The sequence below is a fragment of the Prionailurus viverrinus genome, chromosome A1, assembly GCF_022837055.1.
Source record: "Prionailurus viverrinus isolate Anna chromosome A1, UM_Priviv_1.0, whole genome shotgun sequence".
Lineage (NCBI taxonomy): Eukaryota > Metazoa > Chordata > Mammalia > Carnivora > Felidae > Prionailurus > Prionailurus viverrinus.
In genome coordinates, this window is record NC_062561.1 from 123,965,916 (window position 1) to 123,987,735 (window position 21,820).

At 37.4% G+C, this 21,820-nt stretch overlaps 1 protein-coding gene across 1 annotated transcript in view; it reads left to right on the forward strand.

The window, feature by feature from the left end:
- SPINK5 (serine peptidase inhibitor Kazal type 5) overlaps positions 1-21,820 on the forward strand; it is a 75,901-nt gene that overhangs the window by 24,774 nt on the left and 29,307 nt on the right. Inside the window, exons 6-17 of the mRNA XM_047866275.1 lie at positions 874-937; positions 2,034-2,161; positions 3,587-3,653; positions 7,446-7,573; positions 8,905-8,992; positions 10,077-10,204; positions 11,453-11,534; positions 12,926-13,053; positions 14,531-14,609; positions 14,933-15,060; positions 17,644-17,692; positions 19,682-19,809. Of these exons, the coding sequence (XP_047722231.1) occupies positions 874-937; positions 2,034-2,161; positions 3,587-3,653; positions 7,446-7,573; positions 8,905-8,992; positions 10,077-10,204; positions 11,453-11,534; positions 12,926-13,053; positions 14,531-14,609; positions 14,933-15,060; positions 17,644-17,692; positions 19,682-19,809 (1,197 nt within the window). The remainder of the gene's footprint in view (positions 1-873; positions 938-2,033; positions 2,162-3,586; positions 3,654-7,445; positions 7,574-8,904; positions 8,993-10,076; positions 10,205-11,452; positions 11,535-12,925; positions 13,054-14,530; positions 14,610-14,932; positions 15,061-17,643; positions 17,693-19,681; positions 19,810-21,820) is intronic.

Below are 21,820 nucleotides of genomic sequence, written 5' to 3' on the forward strand. Positions count from 1 at the left end.
TTGTAATACTATTATGAGCACGCTGAACAGTTAATGACTACTGTGCTTTATGTGGGGATCCTGTGATAGATTCTTTAACTCTCTGTTTTAGGTGTAAATTTCTCTCTCCTGATTTCTGGTATACTTCTTTTATAATACAGTGATAGCCATACTGCTCATTGTGTTTCTGTCTTAGCTCTGTCTGCTAGAAGACTCTGCAATAACATTAGGATTCAATTTTTTTCTTTCCCTCAGATGATATCTTTTGATATAACTTTTTTCTTATCGCTTTTAATGACTTCATTTTTCTCCTTATATTGGTCTTTTATTGTTACACAAATGCTGTGGTTTTTATCTTTTTATAAAGTAGAAAGTGTTTTTTACATTTATGGTTCTGTTTTCAGATATGGTTTAAAGGTCTATTAGACCGAATAAAATTCTTAGGACTTTAGGTACTTTCCATGATAACTAAAATATTAGCATCAACCAAACAAAGAATAGTATAGTAGCAAGTTACATCCAATAAACTTGAATTTGTATATTTAAAAAAAACCATCAATGACAGCAGCATAGTTTTTTGGGGGCATATCTAGTTACAAGGTGTAGTTTTTCCCTCTCTCCTGTTATGAGTCCCCTCTAGACACAGGAAGGAAAAATCTGGAAATCATATTTTCAGGTCTGAATCTTATTAGCCCTCCAACGTGATTCTATTTCTTTGACTCCAAGGTATAAACACAGGCTCTCATTATAAAGAGTAAGTCAGGAAAAGAATGCAGTGTGACATCTGTTTTCAAGGGTAAAAGAGAATCGTAATACAATGAAAATAAGTTATTTTTTAAATGGTAAGATGTTCTGTGATGCTAAACTTCTGTGTCTACTAACTTTCAATTCCAGCAAAACCAGGTCCCAAGTTGGCATAAAAAGTGAAGGGGAATGTGAGACCAGTAATCCAGAGCAGGTGAGGACAAGTGTCAAAATGATGGAAACCCTTGGGAGGCTGACCAGAGAGAGAAAAGATGCTCTCCTCTTCCTTCTTGGGTGGGGTGTGAGGAAGGAGGCAATTTCTGCTCATTTAAACAAGGCTCATTTAGATGAAAAGCAATTGATAGTTCCTGAAACTGGAACCGCTTATTTTGGTAGTGAGACCTTTCAGCTGTCTTTCTGCTTTCTATGAAAAAGAGAAATCAATCAATCAATCAGTCAATCAAAACAAAACTACATTTGTAGTTGAAAGGGCATTATGCATCAGGCACTTAACCTGAATTGAAACCCTAGCACTGTCACTTGCTGTCGGGAGATCTTGGGCAAATTACTTACCCACACTGTACCAGTGTTACCATATCTAAAAGTGAGATTTTTATTAAATGGCTTTTCTCTAGGCTAAAATTCTATGCACTTGTGATGATAGGAGAAAGAAAGAAGTATCTCAGACATGTCACGTTTGACTTTTTCTAGCTGAATGTTTTGCCTAAGTCAAGGTTTGGTGCCCTTTCTATGCTTGTAGAGCACCTACCAAGACATTTAGCACATCATGTATATTTTTTTAAGTTTATTTATTTATTTTGAGAGAGAGAGAGAAAGCACGAGTGGGGGAGGGGCAGAGAGAGGGAGAGAGAATCCCAAGCAGGTTCTGCATTGGCAGCCCAGAGCCCAATCAGGTGCTCAAACTCATGAATTGATGAGATATGACCTGAGCTGAAGTCAGACGCTTAACCAACTGAGCCATGCAGGTGCCCCACACATCATATTTTAAGTGTCTCTTTGTGTCCCCCAGTAGATCGTGAGCAAGTTGAGTGCAAGGACCGTGTTCTACCTTGGTTCTAGCACATACTAGGGTATCTGTGTTTAATAGTAAATGAATAGGTAAATGGGCACCATACTAAACCACATGATTAATGCAGTACTTACTAAGCTACTTCTAGGCATCTGGCACTGCTCCAGGTGGCTCTGTGTATTGGGCAGAGAAGCACTGAGAATTATAAAAATTCTGAAAACAGTGTGGAAGGCATTACAATCAGTATGGTGAATGTCAAGTTCCTTTCCCTGTTCTTCAGGATGTATGTAGTGCTTTTCGGCCTTATGTGAAAGATGGAAGACTTGGATGCACAAGGGAAAATGATCCCGTCCTTGGACCTGATGGAAAAACACATGGCAATAAATGTGCGATGTGTGCTGAGCTTTTGTAAGTATCGTCATCCCCAAGCAGGGCACGTAGGTGGACTTGGTGAGGATGCATTTGGTTGCTGTGTTGAGAACCACTCCACAGAGAGATACAGTCCTTTTCATGAAGCATATAATTCTTTGTCTTCATAAGGTGAAATAGTCCTTGCTCTCAGAGTGGCTTTTCTTTTTGATTAATGTCATCTGCTAGTGTTTCTTAAAAGAAGTGGATGAGATGATTACGTTATTAAATTCAGTACTCTTAATTTGCTTAATTATAACGACAAGACAATGCACCATGTTTTATAAGGCACAATATTTTAAAATTTAGAAAGCAGTTTCATATGGAATAATCTAGGTCAGTCATTTGACATGCATTGTTTCATTTGAATATGTATAGAGACTCTTACTGAAAGTAAGTCTAATTTAAGATGATAATAATAACAATGTCATGTGGCTGAATTCATTATTAAAATAAAAGGTGGAACTTTATGAAAGGGAAGAATTGGGTTATCTTTTTCTGAGTGTCTGACATTGTTGTGAGTACTGAGGCTGGGATATGAAGACCATCCAGTGAGTCTTTTGAATATTCTGGCTGTTAAACAAGGTATGGACTCTCTATATGTCAGCAAGCTTTAAAATGTTCCATTTACCTCAATAGATTTAAGAGATTAATAAACTTCACACCTGCCTTTGAAAATTACAGTGTGCTCTTATAGAATTCAGGGGCACATCCTATCAGGTTTGCAAAACAGTGATTATAACCGGTTTCCAGACAGGAAATAAGCCTAATTTCCACTTTCTTATCTAGGAGGCTTGTGATTTTAGTGTTCCAGCCTGCCTCAGTTCTGTGAGTTTCTGTTTCTTTTCATGCACTAGCTAAAAAAGGGAATTTGACTTCTCTAACTCTTGGTTTTCTCCTCTGTAGAACTAATAATGCCCATCTCCAGGGTGAGACTGCAAGTAGGTAATAGATAGGAGAGGACTTAGAAGCTCAGTTCAATGTAGCTTTTTTTTTTTTTTTAACAGAGGTGCTTTTACATGAAGGCAAACAAATACTTTACAAGGTATAGAAAAGGTTTACATAAGGGCATGGATGGCAATACTTTAAATGCTTAGTTTGGTTTCACTGTAGTCACAGCATTGTATTAAAGCTCTTAGTTCTGCCTGTTAAAGGGGATTTTCCTAACAATCTTATGTTTGTCAATCAAGGAGCCACACCCATCTACTTTTACAGAACAAAGCTTCTAATTGACTGTCAGTGAGTCAGTTTCACACCCTTCCTTATCTTTGGCAATTTTCTGGCTCAATCAAGACAGGGAAAAGCTTGTCTCATGTAAATGGATCGGTTTAACCAGTTACGGCCAAGGATGTGAAAGTACCTAGCACAGGGATGCTGAAAATATGATTGAGCCATAAACTGACCAACTGTTTTCTTTCTTAACAGCTTAAAAGAAGCTCAAGAAAATGCCAAGAAAGAAGGTGAAACCAGAATTCAACGAAGTGCTGAAGAGGTAAATTACTCACCAACATAATTTGGTTCTTGTGGCCAAAATATTAACAAACTTAGGTGTGACACTTTGAGGTAATTCAATAATGTCATGGTCCTTAATTTTTACAATAAATTTTTTCCCTTAATTTCAAACTTTACCACATTCACTATTCCTAGTATATTAATCATTAGATTCAATTTTAAAATAGCATTTCCACACCTAAAGTTCAAGCAATTTCCCTCCTTGCTTAAGAAAAAAAGAGAGAAAGAATGTAAGTCAGAAAATATGCAGATGTGGGGAGCCTGGGTGGCTCAGCCAGTTAAGCATCCGACTTCAGCTCAGGTCACGATCTCGCAGTCCGGTCCATGAGTTCGAGCCCCACGTCCGCTGGGCTGATGGCTCAGAGCCTGGAGCCTGCTTCCGATTCTGTGTCTCCCTCTCTCTCTGTCCCTCCCCCGTTCATGCTCTGTCTCTCTCTGTCTCAAAAATAAATACACGTTAAAAAAAATAAAAAAAAGAAAAGAAAGAAAAAAAAAAGAAAGCATGCAAATTAAATTCTACTTAATTTCCTCTAGACTTCTCTCTGGTTTAGTGTAGATTAATTTTGCTTTGAATAAATTTTTTTAATGCAACATAAATATAGACAGAATAACTTCTAAATAAGTCTAGAGTTTTTTATTTTTATTTTATTTATTTTTATTTATTTTTATTTTTCAATATATGAAGTTTATTGTCAAATTGGTTTCCATACAACACCCAGTTAGAGTTTTTTAAACAGTATATCACTGGTGTACTTTATATATGATCCCACTGCTACAAATTGGAGTTACTTTTCCATTATGGTTATTACATTCAATGAGGCCTATGTTTATAAAAGTATTTGCTTCTGTTTAAACAAAAAAAAAAAACCACACAAATATTGAGATTGTAGGTTTGATTTTTATTTTATTTTTTTAAGTTTATTTATTTATTTTGAGAGAGAGTGTTAGCAGAGGAGGAACAGAGCGGGAAAGAGACAGAGAATCCCAAGCAGGCTCCATGCTTTCAGAACAGAGCCCAATGTGGGGCTCAGTCTCACAAACTGTGAGATCATGAGCTAAGCTGAAATCGAGAGTCAGATACTTAACTGACCCACCCAAGCACTCTGAGATTGTGGTTTTTAAAGTACCCTTTAAGTTTTTTCAAATTATTGTATGATTTTATTGTTGAACCTAGTATACAAAAATTATTCCTTTCGTAATTGAATAAGCATTGTAGATCATACAACTTGATTTCCTAAATCACCAGTTATTAAACCATACTTTCAATGACAGTGACAGTAATTATGTTGCTAAATGACTAACTTTTTGTTGAGAAGTCAGAACACCTAAGTTTTAGCCATAGTTCTGTTATGCTCTGGCTCTGTGAAACTGACCAAGTCATCTCTTCTCTCTGAACCTCAATTTCTTTGTTCCAAATTAAGGAGGTTGGATAAATGTCAATTTTTACTTTGTTGTTGGAATGTGATTACACACTCTGTACCTTTTCATGCTAATACAAGTTTAGAGGCTGCTTTTAGACAATAGGCTTGAGCAATGAAATTTGATCAAGGCAGAAGGACCCACATTAACCCCTGGCTGAATACACACAGGCCCCTGGGGCAACCCAGCTCAAAATATCCACAAGTCCTAACTAACAAATGGGCTACTTACAACGAGGCGCTCTTACCAAAAAAGGAAAATTCCAAACATTCCCATACCTCCTCACTTTCCCTCTTTAAATACAGTCCCCACTGCCTCCTGGCAGATAGCCTCTCCTTTTCTCTCCTGTCCCCCACCCTTGTGATGTATTCAATAAACTTGTATCTCTTTTGTTCTGCCTTGGGTGAATTCTTTCACCCCACATTTGGGGTTCCCCATCAGATCGGGAGAGGCATCACAAGTATACTATTTTTGTGGATGATGGGCAAATGTTTTCCTATGATAGTCATAGGTCCAGTTTTTGGTGGACCTGGGCTAAGCTTCCACCTCATAATACTATTCAGTGAAGCATATTTTCCACCCTAAATAGAATGTTGAGAGTTTAAATGAAGAAAAGTGGAGCATTCAGAGTTGTCAGTAATTTGTTGAATACTAAGATTTGAAAAGCACTTCTTTTGGTGGTTAAATTTCAGTCAAAAATGTTGGGTCATCTTGTAATATCGAGCATTTTATTACTTCAGAAACACAGATCTTTTCCATTGTCTTTTATCATGTCTTGGCTATTTTCCCCTCTTTTTCTCTGTAGCTGGGGTCATTGTTTTGGTGGGGTCATGGGACATGATTATATGGAATGGGGATGCTTTATAGTGATGGCTCAATAACTGCCCCATAATTAACCTGTCAGTGGTTTGCTCACAAAAGTATTTCTTCAGAATCTCCTTAGATGAATCACAACTTATAAACTGAAATTATCATTGTTTCTCTTATGGGAACCATTGAACAGTAATTTTGTTACTATGCTGTGATTATCAGGTGATTGTCTTCTATGTCTTTATTCCTAGATTATTATAACCAGGAAGTTTGGAGCACACCCACTGCTCCTCCAAAAACAAGTATCTTCTTACTAGGAGTCAATTAGAGTCCTTTTTTAAAGTGTCCTCATGAAATAGGAGTTCTTTTTTAAAAATTGATAATACTAGATCTAGAAAAAGTCCTAAAGAGCATCTATTCCAAAAGCCTCATTGTGTAGGTAGGTGAGATTGAGGTCTCTAAGGTGATGGGGCTTTGCTGTGATCTCCCAGGGAGTTAAAGGCAATCTAGCTGCTCAGGTCTTCAGACTTCAAACCACATTCTTTATGCTCATGTTTTTTTGGCTGAAATGGGAAAATGAGGGTCACACAGTTGAAAAAAGCTTTGAAAAGCATTTCTTGTAGGTTATATAGTAATATACACCATCACAAAACATGTTTGTTGACATGAGAGATCCCTAAGTTTAGAGCAATTTAGGGGAGGTATAGATAGAAATATAGACATAGATGTAAAGTTTAGCCTTCATCTAATAGTAGGATTTCCAAACAGAGAGAAAAACCTGAAACCACTGAACTAAAGCATTGGGAAATCTGGGTACAAACCTTTCTTGGAACATTTGGGGAAGTCACAGCCTTTTAAGGTTTTCTAAATACATATTAGTCTTGATGTTTTACCTCTCTCTACTGTGGGAAGTGAGTGAAAATTAGATTCATTTTCTGTGCTTTCTATCTACTGTATTAGAAATAGATATCAATAAAGGAAGCAGAGCCCATAAAAATGAACATCAGTAAAGGAGGCCACAGATTCACAGAGAGAACAAATGAAAGAAAGTGTAATGTCATTGGATGCCACCTTATTTCCTTGCAAACCATATTGGATTGTTCTTGATTCAGTCCATATTAAATAGTATTTAAGCATCACATCTCACAGATTCTCTGTTCTGCTTGTTGACAAATTTTTGCTTTTGTCTTGGCAGCTGCTTTTTGTTATGTCTTTGTTGGGACTAGTTGAAAGATCTTTTTTTTTTTTTTTTTATAATCCTTTTTTCATAGACTTGGAAGTTAACAAGAGCTATCTCGTTTTACGAAATAAATGCTCAGCCTTATTCTTTATAATGCTGTTTACCTTTTAATAAACCAAATAGTAGATACAGGTACCAAGTAATGTCATGACACAATTACTATTTCTTACTAATCTTCATTAATATGTTACATGTTTACCAACATCTTTTACACCTGACATTCTGTGACTATAAATCCATGGTATACATTTTATGTGTTAAAGAGTAGAAAAGTGCTAAGTGTAATTAGTTATCTTTTTGAAGGATTTTTGTAAGGAATTTGAAACCCAAGTGAAGAATGGAAGACTTTACTGTACACGGGAGAGTGACCCAGTTCGTGGCCCTGATGGCAGGATGCATGGCAACAAATGTGCCCTGTGTGCTGAAATGTTGTGAGTATAGATGTAGTTTCTTTGGAGTGAATGGGTGCGTGAAGTGGAGATTGATTGGCACAGTGAATAAGCACGATGTTGAGGTACAGCTTTGTTGTTTAGAATTTTTTGAGCAGTTTTCTGCCCTCTGCAAAACATGATATCACCTAGTAAATAGAGCCTCATGATGTATGTCTGTTTCTGAGTACAGATGGATTTGATTTTCCAGTTAGAAGACTGGATTACAAAATACTTCTTAATATTTCCTCCCACCACTTTTGTAAGCCTTTTTATGAGCTACTCATAATACAGAATGAGGGTAAAAGCAGGTACCAAGAATTTGACTCTTTTCCTTCAGTAATTATCCCATTGTGATAGACAGATGTTGACACCCACAAAAACTTGAGGTTCACATGTGAATGAAATTAACTTTTATCTTTTCATCTCGGGCATCTGAGCTTGGGGAAGGGCAAATCCCACAACATAGAAATCATGGCATTTATGAATATGTCTCAGACAAGGTCTTGTCACTCATTCATATCCTTGATCTTTCCAAGCTCTTTTTTTTATGCTGTCCTCCAGCAAGTCTGTCTCAGTCTTGGCCAGGTAGTGTCTCCCCCTCTGTGGATTGCATTTCAAGATTATCCTTCTTTGGATAAGACTCCTGAAATTCCTAATTGAAATCAGTCCTTGTAACTCTTAATTTTATTTCCTAACAATCATCACAGCTGGTAATTGTGTAATTATTCCTATGACTATTTGTTGACTGTTAGTCTTTTCTACTGGGTTCTAAATTCCAAGAACACAGGGTATGTGTCTGTTTTGTATGCTGCTGTAGTATATGCCTGAGGGTTTGGCCTGTACTTGACAAAAAAATTGTTACTGGCCAAATGTTGAATGAATGTACAAGTGAAGGTCCCTGCTCTCAAGAAGCTTAAAGTTAAAGAGTACAAATAAGTGCCTCCGCAAACACACACATTTCAAGACAGAGTGAGAACTATCCCATAAGAGAATATTCAGGTATGAAAATACAGTGACAGATATACAACCCATTTCCACTTTGAGATCTGGGATGTCTTCTCAGTGAAGGTAGAATTTAAGCTAAGGGGATTTTAAAAAAAGTAAGATGACAAAAAAGATCACTGTAGTGGATACATGAAAGCAAAATGAAAGGGATTTGGGGGGTAAAGAGGGAAGATTTCAATCTAATTAGGAGCTTTAAGATGATTGGAAAATGTTTGTATTAGAACTCATGAACATGTGGCTGTTTTCCCACCTTCACCTAAATGACTATTTTGTAACATAAAGATTGAAGCATCTGTATACATTTATTTTGTCTTGTTTTTCTCCAGGAAACGGCGTTTTTCAGACGAAAAAAATAAAGCACATGAAAACCTAAGGAAGGCTAAAGAAAAAGTTAAAGTTAAAAGAGAAATTGAGGTGATGATTAGTTTGATCACCTTGTTTTGACTTTTGTGGGGTGTGTGTGTGTGTGTGTGTGTGTGTGTGTGTGTGTGTGTTTACATTTTACTCTAGAAAGCCTTTTCGATGTTGGTTCATTTTTCCTCCATTACTGATGGATCTTCTGGAAAGTGATTTATAGTTATTAATTCATAAGACTTATAAGAATAATTATGGCATTACAATTTTTAGCTCTATTTGGAGAAAATTAATCAAGTCATATTAGTAAAATAGTTCCTAAATGAAGGTAATATATCAAAGCACTATCTGAATTCAAAGTTTGATATGTGTGGTAGGGTAACATTTTAATATGCTCCCTTTAAAATCATACCACATTCTACTTTCTAAACATATCTTAACCAGGCATCTGTTGTTTTTTTTTTTCTCCTGCTACTGACTTAGCTCATATCTCTAATAGATTTCCTTTGTGTGAGGGTATTAGCATTCTGCCTAGTCTCTATGTCTGTAGGCAACATCTTCCTCAGTCCTCAAGATTCAGTTCATCTTCTACATTGTGTTCATAGAGTCAGAAATATTGGCACAATCCAGTGGTAGTATGACAAGCCAACATTTGAAGGTATCCTGGAGGATATTTGGACCATTTCACTCCATGAAGAAACTCTATTTAAGTTGTTTCTAACAGTGAGTTAGCCCACCTTCTCTAGTGTGCAGTTTCACAGTTTCATAAAACAGCCTACCTCATTAGTCCCCTTCTGACTTCATGTAACTCCATCTTTTTGTCTAGCCCTCATCTTCAACTGATTTCTTTCCCACAATCCTTTAATTTTAGTTCTCAAATCAAAACTATCCTTTTATCTTTCATTTCCAGTTTCTTCCTTCTTTCTCTTCCTTCTTTGCCTTCCTTCCTTCACTCTCTCCTTCCTCCCTCCCTCCCTTCCTCCCTCCCTACCTTTCTTCCTCAATTCTTCCCTCCCTTTCTTTCCTTATTTTTTTCTATAATTTCTCTAACTTCAGTCTCCTGCCGCTCAAATCCTCCACAGTATCTAAAATGTATAAACAGAATAGAGAACTATATCTAAAGTGTCTCATTTTCATTATTTAGAAACTCTGCAGTGAATATAAGCATCATGCAAAGGGTGGAATACTTTTCTGTACCAGAGAAAATGACCCTATCCGTGGTCCAGATGGGAAAATGCATGGAAACCTGTGTTCCATGTGTCAAGCCTTCTAGTAAGTATAGAATGTCAAAGTGTCTAAAAGAACACCAAAGAGAGAAGGGAACTTACAGATGGTCTAATAGAACTAGCTACTTTCATAGATGGGGAAGCTGTGGCTCAAAATAGGGAAAAGAGTTGAATAAGTTGAATACTTACATAGAATGTTAGCAATAAAGCCAATAAAGCTGGGAACTATTTATTCCAATATGTCTGTTTCCCCGACATTCATTCTCTTACCACTGGAACATCCTGACAACCATGAACTTGTGCAAATATCAGATTCTTCCCACTGCTGAAGCATCATATGTGAACCTGTTGTACAAGTTTGTGGCATCTCATCCTCTGGAGACGTTAGGGCCCAAAGTGAACACCTAAAGCAGAAAGTGATTATTAGAGTTAGTATTGCCCATGAAACAACCATGAACCCTTATAAAATTAAATATTACTATATATAATGTGACATTTCTCGATAAGTTAGAATTGACAGTTTGCTTTCAAAATTTGGAATTGCTCCCAGTTTATTTGATTGAGCTCAGATTAAGTAGTTGATTTACATTTCAAATATATGGTCTTTTGTTTTGATTGACAGCCTTGTGTAATTGAAATGCCATCAGTTAGCTGTACATATTATGCAATTCCATTGTGCCAAGCAAATGTAAACTCATTTGGTTTATCAATGTATGACAATTATTGGCCTTCTCCCAGCACCCTATATTTTGTTTTTAGATAACACAGCCATGAGTAAGCAATACATGTAAGGTGAATTAATAAAGCTAGGGTGTGCACGATGTGATGGATAGACTATAGACTTAAGAGGAGAGAACTTGTTTAGTTGTAGTCCTGTCCTAAGAGTATAGCCAAAACTGTCTCTGCCTCACTGTGAAACAAGGGAACCAGTCAATGTGCTTGTAAAGGCCACTTTCAGCCTCCAGGTATACTGTCACTATGGTACCAGTTTTGATACCTCCTCTGTGGACATTGATGACATTTCTTTTCTGACCTCACGCAAGAAAGGTAATTTACAGAAAACAAATTTTCCAAATCCACAATCACTATATTTCTTTCAATGTTAAGGAAAAGCTATGAAGAAGTTATGGTGTCTTACCATACTGGAGGCTATTTTGTTGTTTCTCATTGGTTTAGCGATAAAAGGCCAAAATTTCTCTTCCTAAAAAGGGAGGAGAAATTATCAATGCAGGAATGTGGACAAATAATTGCCTGTATTTGGTCCTATGGATTCTTCTCGTTTTCTCTCATTCAGCCAAGCAGAAGCTAAAGAAAAGGAAAAGGCTGAAGGTGAAGCACGAAGTAAAAGAGAATCTGGAAAAGCACCTTCATACGCAGTGAGTGGAACCCACCCAATGAGTCCTACTGGGCACTATAATTTGAACATATTTCAGAGTCTATAGGGTAGAAAATTGTCCTGCAAAAATTCCCAGGAAATCTTAACCCTTTCCTCTGGAGATGACATTGAGATGACTGCTATGGGCGCTTGATCCATTCTCACTGCTTCAGAGACTAATCCTGTACAATAAGAATAACTTCTTTGAAGTCTGAAAAAACTGACTTCTAGTACTGGTTTCACCAGTACAGACTGTGCTAGCTTTGGCAAACCACTTTCTAGAGACTCTACGTGTATATTTTCTACCTGCAAGTTTTGGAAATTTCACATCTGAGTTGGGATAAAAATACCTTCATTCTGCACGCAGAAAGCCTGATTTTTATCCCTGAAATGTTATAATATTTGTTTCCATAGCCTTTTATTAAGTTATTATCATGTATTGTTTTGGGGTTTTTTTCCCTTGGGTTGTGTGTGTGTGTGTGTGTGTGTGTGTGTGTGTGTGTGTGTATTTGAGAGAGAGCATACAAGTGGTGGAGGGGCAGGGAGAAGGGGAGAGAGGGAATCCCAAGTAAGCCCCCCCCCCGCCCCCACCAGCACAGAGCCTGGTGCAGGGCTTGATCCCACAGCCCTGGGATCATGACCTGAGCCAAAATCAAGAGTTGTACGCTCAGCTGACTGAGCCACCCAGGCCCCCCATCACCTATTGTTTAGATGATGAAAGTCTCCTACTTCTCCCTCTAGGTTTTAGTCTTTCCCTTATCCAACTATCCTCCCTAACACAACTGAAGTTTCAAAATAGTAATCTGCTTAAAGCCCACAAATGGCTCATCATTATCTGCAACATACACCTCAACCTCCTTATCTATTTTATTTGGCTTCTTACCTTCATTTAGAAATTCATGTTCTGCTATATGCCCGTGTAGTTTACAACTTTGTTTCTCAATTTGTTTTAACAATCTAGTATGCGTATTCCCCAATTGTCTTCTTACCCACAAAATCCTGTTTGCTCTTCAGTCTCATACAAATTATTCCTGTCCCATGACATCTTCTCTGCTTTTCACAATCAGATCTCATGGCCTCAACCTCTGCATTCTCAGATTTTCTTGTACCTACATGTTTGCACTTATTTTATTCCATTTAGATTAAAATGGAGTTTACTTGCCCACCTCATTTATTATATTTTGACATCCTATTATGTTCTACTTGTTCCCATCTCTTAGCAAATGATGAGTTTTGTTTGTTGAACTGAATTTTACATGTGAGAGAAACACAGTTGAAATCCTGGAATCAAAGAAACATAACACTAGTTTCTGCCACTGTAGATGTTCCAGGATTCTGCTTGGAAGAGGCATAAAAGCAAGTATCCCCAACTTGCTTTCTCTGTTTCGGCAGGAGTTGTGCAGTGAATACCGTAAGCTTGTGAGGAATGGAAGACTCCCCTGCACCAGAGAGAACGACCCCATCCAGGGCCCGGATGGGAAAATGCATGGCAACACCTGCTCCATGTGTGAGGTGTTCTTGTGAGTAGTGCTGTAGTTGGAAAAATGAGGGAGACTTTTGTCCTTTCTGCTTCATTTTTAAAATTTTTTAATGTTAGCTTTGTTGTATTTACTTCTTAAAAATTAAGTTGTGTTTTATTTCTTGTCAGTGGCAGTTTTGCACAATGTCATAATTATCAGAGAATAATTCCTGTTCTGTCCTGAGAGAGAGGCAGAGAGGTCCACGTGTAGCTCCTTCTCTTACCCTTTTAATGCAGTCTGTCTTGGTCTCTGAGGTCCAGTGTGTGCTTCAGCCTCACCCCTGTGTTGTAGGATTCTCTCAGTCATGTCATGTTCTTGAATAGAGGTCGGTTGTTCTCGTGAGGGGGAGGGAAGTTAGGAACCACCTATGTTGCCATGATGGTGATGTCACTCCTAACCAACTCCAAAGAATATTTCCTGCCTATCAATCACTGGTTGAGTTCCTCTGGAAGTGTACAGGATATAAAACAAGGATCTCACCCCTACAGAGCAGGTTGTGAAGTCATCTAAAATCACACAACAAATCACAAAGCAAACATATCAGTATGTAAAATGGTACATTAGTCCATACACAGGACCTGGGGGAACGACTTGGAATAGGAAAGATGAGTATCTGGCACAGTGAACCCCTCCATGTGTTGACTTGTCAGCTGAAACAATCATGGTGAAGCCTACTCCATGCCCCTAACCCCTCAATTGTTCCATCTTGGTGACGAGGACTTTCCTTTATAGCACTAACCACAATTAGTATAGCTGTAAATTGATATGTGTGGCTATATGTTCAATAGACAATTGTTGTTGTTATGGAAGGGATTCTAGAAAATGTAAGCACTGAGTCCAGATTAACTTTGTGTTCCTTTGTGAGAGCTCCACTTCAGCAGAAAAGCAAAAACATATTTAGAGGAAATGAATACAAACCTGAGGACTGTTAAGACATGGCATACTTAGCAAGGGGAGAGTTTTGGCCTTGAAATACCCAAGTATCTTTTGTTTTTAAATGTGGAATCAACACTGTAGGCTGTCTGTATGGATGAAAGTGGGAACAGTGAGTCAAAACTCTGGAAGGGGTCCAGCTCAATGCCAAGAGCAACTTCCTAACAGTTTGAGGACTTCAGGGGTAGAATGACCTATGTGGGGTTTCACGGATGATGTAAGTAGAGAATTTACTGACAGATTAAAGCAAAGCTAGATAGTAATGAGACATACTGAGTATTGAAAGTTGTGAGTACTGGAAGATTGGAAAACTGCAAGTGTCCTTGGGGAAGTGATCCATTCTGTCTGTCAGTTTTCTTACCTGTGAGGTCGTAATAGAAGTTTTACAACATGCAGTTGAGAAGATTTCATGGTATGAGCACGAGGTTAGGTACATAGTAAGAACTTACTAAATGTTAACTACAATAATTAACTGATATTTGAGATCACTTTCAATTTGGGCATTCTATGATCCTTACTGATCTCTTTCTATATTCTCTTTTAGTCAAGCAGAAGAAGAAAAGAAAAAGAAGGAAAGTGAGTCAAGAAATAAGAGACAATCTAAGAACACAACTTCCTTTGAGGTGAGGGAAACTTTTCCAAAAGTCAGAGGCATGTGGACCTGGGCTCCATAGATGGCATTCAGGAAACTCATAAATCCCCTGAAGCTGTAGGAAACGTTTGTACAGTTTATGTTTGTTTACATGTGAGCATATACACACGTGCATATGTGACTATTTCTAGGTTAAGTGTTTATAACTTTCATCCTTAAAAAATAGTCATGTCTTCTAAGACCTATTCTAAAATAAGTCACTTGCTGATCCCCATATGAGAAAAAATGCAGCTGTTTTGCCAGTCTGATCCAACCTATGTTCAAGACCTCAAACTTCCTTCCTCAATTTCACAGGAATTGTGCAGCGAATACCGCAAATTAAGGAAGAATGGACAGCTTCTGTGCACCAGAGAGAACGACCCCATCAAGGGCCCAGATGGGAAAGTGCATGGCAACACCTGTTCCATGTGTGAGGCCTTCTTGTGAGTAAAGCTCAGGACTGCTGATGGTGGGGGAGAAGGAACCGAGCGAAGTTTTCAAACATTTGTGAATAATCAGTTGTGAATAATGCATTTTTCTCTTCAGTACAGCAGTCATTTTGGCGTGTCACATTTAAATGAACTAAACACACACACACACACACACACACACACACACACACACACACACACATTAAAATACAAAACCTAAAAGCAAGTGGAGAGCTTTCAGATGATGATGATTGCGATATAAAAAGATTTTAGAGAGAACTCAAAATCTTTGATTCAGAGAAGAGAATACTCTGTGGTAACCACACTAATTGCTTTTTCGTTACTTGAAGGATTATCAGCTAAAATAGGAAATGGATGAGATTACGTATAAAATATCATTATGGTGCATGGCAGGTTTTAGGAGAGTGTTTGTTTTAGTTTACTACCTTTCTTCTTACTCATTCTGTGTGATCTTAAGAAGTAGAGTTAAAATGGATGAGAGCTATAGGGACACAGATTTGAGTGCAACACAAAGATGAACTTTGTAATATTTGAAATATGTGAAGCCTGTTTTAGGAACAGTGGAAGTTGGATCCTTGTTTACAGGGTAATAAAGGGTAACTGTAGAATAAATGGCATGACGTATTTTCACAAAAAAAGAGTCTATGATATTCCTTAAGGCTTTGGTCTTTGTCCCAAGAAACACTCCAATTGATTTGCTATAAACTCAGAATCTCTGAAAGGATTCATTCAGTCTTTCCGGTAGAGAACAATATTTGTCCCATAGTGGTTGGGCACGGAAACATTAAAAACCTCTTAGATGGAAGTCAAGATGATGAACATATAATCATTATAACCAACATTTATTTAATGCATATCATCGACAAATATTTGCAAAAAGCTTTGCTGCCTAATCTCATTTGATCTTCAAGACAAACATGAAATAGATCTTTCTTACATTATCACAAGTTATAGATGACAAAATAAAGGCCCAGAGGAGTTGGGAAAGTTAGAAACATTAGTGCAGGAAAAAAAAATGAAGAAAATGATGTTTCTCACCCTATGGTATAGATAGAAGATAATCATTTAGCAATGCCATTATCAACTTCTAGTAATTATATTTGCCTGAATTTAGGCTTGTTTCAGTCTGTTTTTCTGTGTCTGTACATCAGTCTTTCAGTGATGAGGAAGGAATTCTGCCACCTAGTGGTCAGCTCTGCTGCTTCCTCTGATGATTTCCCAGGATGGAAAGAAAATGCTTCTTAAATATTTTAGTCAACTTAGACTCATGGCAAAGTTTAGGTCAGTTTCCATATAAAAAAGTATGAGAAATCTCATAATTTTGGAACTATTTTAGTACTTTTCTCCCATCCCTATAAAAATTCCTTATCAAGGGGCGCCTGGGTGGCTCAATCGGTTGGGCATCCGACTTCAGCTCAGGTCATGATCTCAGGTCATAATCTCAGGTGTGTGGGTTTGAGCCCTGCTGACGGCTCAAAGCCTGGAGCCTGCTTCAGATTCTGTGTCTCCCTCTCTCTCTGCCCCTCCCCTGCTCATGCTCTGTCTCTCTCTGTCTCAAAAATAAACAAAAACATTAAAAAAATTTTTTTTAATTCCTTATCAAAAAGAAATAAAGTTTTATTTATTACCTCATATTTTATGGGTATGTTAGCAAAGGCTGTTGCCTTTTTTGAGAATCCTTCTTCCCTCCATGGTCTCGTCTTGCACACATTCATACCAAATGCAAACTGTCTTTTCACCTTTTAAGGAAGTTTAATTTGATCAATGGGAGCAAGCCTTATGTTAATTGAAACATAACCTAATTTTTACATATTATCTAAAACATTTTTGCATTTTAAAATTAAAACTTCTTACATATTGTTTAATTTTTTTTCTGTCTAATTATGCTGAACTCAGTTTGCAGCCCTGTTAGTTATCCAGAATGGTTAAGATCCATCACCCCCACTTTATTTCCATCATATGCCTGTTTTGGGAGGATTGACTCGTAATAATAATTACAGTGATGATGACACCGATTGCTTTTGACAATCACTTTATCATGTACCGAATACTTATTCTACTTGTTTTACATGTATTAACCCATTTAACACTCACAACAATCCTATAAAACTAATTTCATTGCTACTTCTCTTATCCCTCCCTTCCCCTTCCCCATTTAAAGATGAGGAAGGCACAGAGAGGGTCAGACATTTCTTGTGATCCTTCTGCAGTTTGACTTCAGAGTGTGTCCCCTTAACCATGCTTGACTGCCACACAGAAGCCAAATATTACCAAAGTAGAAGGAGTTATCGCAGATGCAAAAGAATCCGTAAACAGGAAGTATTATTGCAGCTTTGCTGAGGAGCTAAATGGGTTTTACTCATGAAGGGACTTTTTCTTACAGACTATTATCTTGAGGTAAAGTGAATCATTTCAGTTTATTATCCACTAAAATGACAAACTGCTATGAGTGGATCTTTGGGGGTGTTTGAGACCTGTTAAAGCAACGGATGATCAACCTGTACACGTTAAGAATCTACTCTGTTAAGACCTATTTCTTCTTTTTCTCTCTTTTTCTTCCCCTGCTCCGTACAGTCAGCAAGAAGAAAGAACAAGAACAAAGACTAAAAGAGAAGCTGCAAAGGTAATTTTCTCAGGACTACTAATGCTATGCCTTGACATTTTTTTCTCCTTAAAGCATTCTAGATATCTCATTAGCAGAAATGTTTTCCTTTTCAATTGTCATGCCTGAAATGAACAACAACAAAAACCCTGAAAAAAAAGGTCTTGATTAGAAGTTTCCAGAGTATCAATTATATTGCATAATTCAAATTTTGAGTTTCGTTTTATAAAAAGTGGAGGGTTAACTTACTTGGTAAGGTATATTCTCCATATTTGGCTTTTCTTAGATTTCTGTTGTCAGGCACAGATTATTAATATCAATTTTTACAATTTACTAATTTCAGTTTACATCATTCCAACCTCTATTATTTCAAATATACAGTACAATGTCCCTATTGCTTTCATTAGTCCAATTTATAAAACAAAGTACACATATATTATCATATTTTATCTTTCTCATCCTCTAAACATGGAGAAAGTACTAATATTCTCATCCTAGTTAATAATTATTAAATCCTTTGACTTTCTAATTATTCTTAATCTACTGTACATGATTAATTTTATAATTTTATAAGCAACACAATAAAATCTGTCCATATATGATATTGAAATACTCTCATATAATGGCCATAAAAAGGATTTACCTTTATGTGTTTTATTTCCTAACAGCTGCAAGGTGTAAACCTACTATTTATTTGGGGAAAGTTGACACAGTTTAAAAGTTGACCTTTAAACTGACTCACTTGCTCATTAACTTTCTTTCTGTTAGTTGGAGCCATCTTTTTATTTTAAACTGAACACTTGTTTTATCCATAATATCTGATCAGCTGCTAAGCCATCTTAGATCTTCCAAATAGTCCTAAACCATTTTTCCTTCTCTCTGCTTCTCTTGTACCTCTCCTGTATGAAATCTGCATCCCTCTGCTTTATCAAGTGACTCCCAGAAAGGTGTCAGTTTCTCCAAGGGATCATACTTGTTCTCTCCTCCATATCTTTTTTTGAAATATGTCTTTATTTCTTAGTTTGGGCATCATTTTCTTTTCTTTCTCGGCCTTCTAAAGACAAATTGAGGTTTACCAATAATTTTTGGAGACTATATTCTTATTTTAATTTTTAACAGCTTTATTAAGATTTAATTGACATATCACGTTGTATAAGTTTAAGGTGTCTATTGTGTTGATTTGGCACGCTTATATATTATAAAATAATACTCCCATAGCATTACCTAACACTTCCATCACATCACAAAATTACACAAATACATTTCTTTTTTTATGGTGAGAACATTTAGTATCTAGTCTCTTAGCAACTTTCAAGTATACTGTATTGCATACTATTGTATCGTTAACTGTAATTACCACACTCTACATTAGATCTCCAGAACTTAATTCATCTTTAAATGGAAGTTTATAACTTTTAACCAACATCTCCCTATTTCCCCCACCCCACCCAGTCCCCGGAAAGTACTGTTCTACTTTCTGTTTCTATGAGTTCAGCTTTTTTAGATTACACATATGAGTGAGATCATACAGTATTTTTTATCTACTTCACTTATTTCACTTAGCAGAGTTCCCTCTAGTTTCATCCAAGTAGTTGTAAATGGCAGGATTTCCTTCTTTTTTGTGAAGGCTGACCAGTATTCTCAGTTCCTCCAAGAAGCCTCTTCTTCTAGGTCCATTGAACCCCCCTCACCTTTGATCATTCAGTTAATAGACTTTGATATGTAATACAACACAAACATACATTTTATATTGTTCTCTACCAATTTTGTCAGCCTTCTTCTGCACCTAGATTGTAAGCAGTCTCAAGGGAATGATGATGTTAAATATTTCCAGACCTGCTCTGGTGCCAGGACAATGCTGAGTCTGTGATGGAAGTTTTGTAAATACTTACTGATTTACTGCTACACGTAATCACTTTTCCTTTTTCTTCTTACTCTGCATCACTTATTCCTCAGAATAGGCAAAGGAATAGTCAGGGTAAGAAATCATTCTGAGAAAATATTTTCCAGGAGCTCTGCAGTGAATTTCAGAACCAGGTGAGGAATGGGACGCTTATATGCACCAAGGAGAATGACCCTGTCCGTGGCCCAGATGGCAAAATGCATGGAAACAAGTGCTCCATGTGTGCAAGTCTATTGTGAGTACCTGCGCTCATCCGTTCTACTGCATCTCTTTATTATCCATCACGTCTGAGTCTCAGTTTCTTTAGAAATGTGTAGAATATATGGGGCGCCTGGGTGGCCCAGTCGGTTAAGCGTCCGACTTCAGCCAGGTCATGATCTCGCGGTCCGTGAGTTCGAGCCCGCGTCAGGCTCTGGGCTGATGGCTCAGAGCCTGGAGCCTGTTTCTGATTCTGTGTCTCCCTCTCTCTCTGCCTCTCCCCCGTTCATGCTCTGTCTCTCTCTGTCCCCAAAATAAATAAACGTTGAAAAAAATTAAAAAAAAAAAAAAAGAAATGTGTAGAATATATGCCATGGGTTGTATGCTAGGTAAGCTGAAAAGCACATGGACAAGGCAGGAAGTAATATTGAATCACACAGTGACAATGTGATTCTCTATTCAGTTCTCTTTCTATCCTCTAGGTAAGTCATGGGAAAGTTTTAATTTAGTGCTGGTATGTTTGTAACACTTGATAATCATCATTCATAACAAAGAGGGAGCAGAAGTTTGATGATCTGGATGCAGTGATATCATTGGTCTCTCTCCCACCTCTGACATTTTATGATTCTGTGAATATATTCAAATATTGGCTAAGGAAGAACCAGTTGAACAGAGATCTATGAGGCCGGTGTGCAAGAACTGTTAGAATAACCTGAATGAGAAATGGAATAGAGAGAATTACATTTATCCTTTTAGGAACATTACCATGCCCAGGTGAGATAAATACTTTGATAAGTGGTTTAGTGTAGAGAGTAAAACCCCTAATAGGCAGGGCCATGTAATAGGTGTTTATTGAAATGTCTTCTTGTGAAGCCAGGTCCAGGGACTTTTTTTGCTGCTGTTTTGGTGAGTCCGACCTGAGCTCCATTGTGTGGAACAGTATAGGAGAAATTGATTATTACCTCCTCTGGTTCTCCTCCTCCTTATCTTAGTCCTCTACAGAGTCTCACGCTAAAGTAAATGTTGAGGAAAATGTTTAAATTTTTTTTATTATTTTTTTTAATGTTTATTTATTTTTGAGACAGAGAGAGACAGAGCATGAACGGGGGAGAGTCAGAGAGAGAGGGAGACACAGAATCCGAATCAGGCTCCAGGCTCGGAGCTGTCAGCACAGAGCCCGACGCGGGGCTCCAACTCACAGACCGTGAGATCATGACCTGAGCCAAAGTCGGAAGCTCAACCGACTGAGCCACCCAGGACCCCTGAGGAAAATGTTTAAATAGTATCTGTTGAAAGAGGTGCAAAGTTGATTTCTGTCTTGTAACTTTTTGCATGTCCTCGCCCAATCTCAGGTATATGCACATAGCTCCTTAAAGGAAAGGTTGACACACTAGGCCAGTAGGGAAGGCGATGGGCTCAGATTCAGGAAATGAAGGGTCTTCTCTTACTTGCTCTATTTGTTCATTCTGTGGAGATGACCAGATATAATGTGATCCATGCTATAGATTTTCAAGCTTTGATAAGCTGTGTATCAGTAGAACATGGCAAGAATGCCAGAAGCTTAGGCTCTTGATCAACCTCAAAATGTTAGTTGTTGAATTTTCTTGGGCTTGGATAATTATTATACTTTAAAACGTGAATTCAACTTGAATATTAATGCCCTTAAAATAATATCTAAAGTTTTAATTTTATAATGAAACGTGGTTTATTTTGACTAGGGCCCATCATCTGACTTGGTATCACCTCTGCTTTGATCATTGATATGGTTGTTATTTACACGGGAAAAGTTGCACAGTTTAGAAAAATCAAGGCAATGTGGCTTGCCTAAAGTCAGATCACTAAAGTCACTGACTGATAGAAAAAGACTACATGAGGGTCACATACTGATAAAAAAAAAAAATGCTAGTTTTATTTTTTTAAGGAGAATTGTAAACTACTGAATTATTTATTTTTTATTATTATTGTCTGCAAAGTAATAGCACCTCTTAGACTGGATAAATTTGTACCGAAGAGTGAATCTGACCTTGTCTCGAAGATCCTCATTCCTT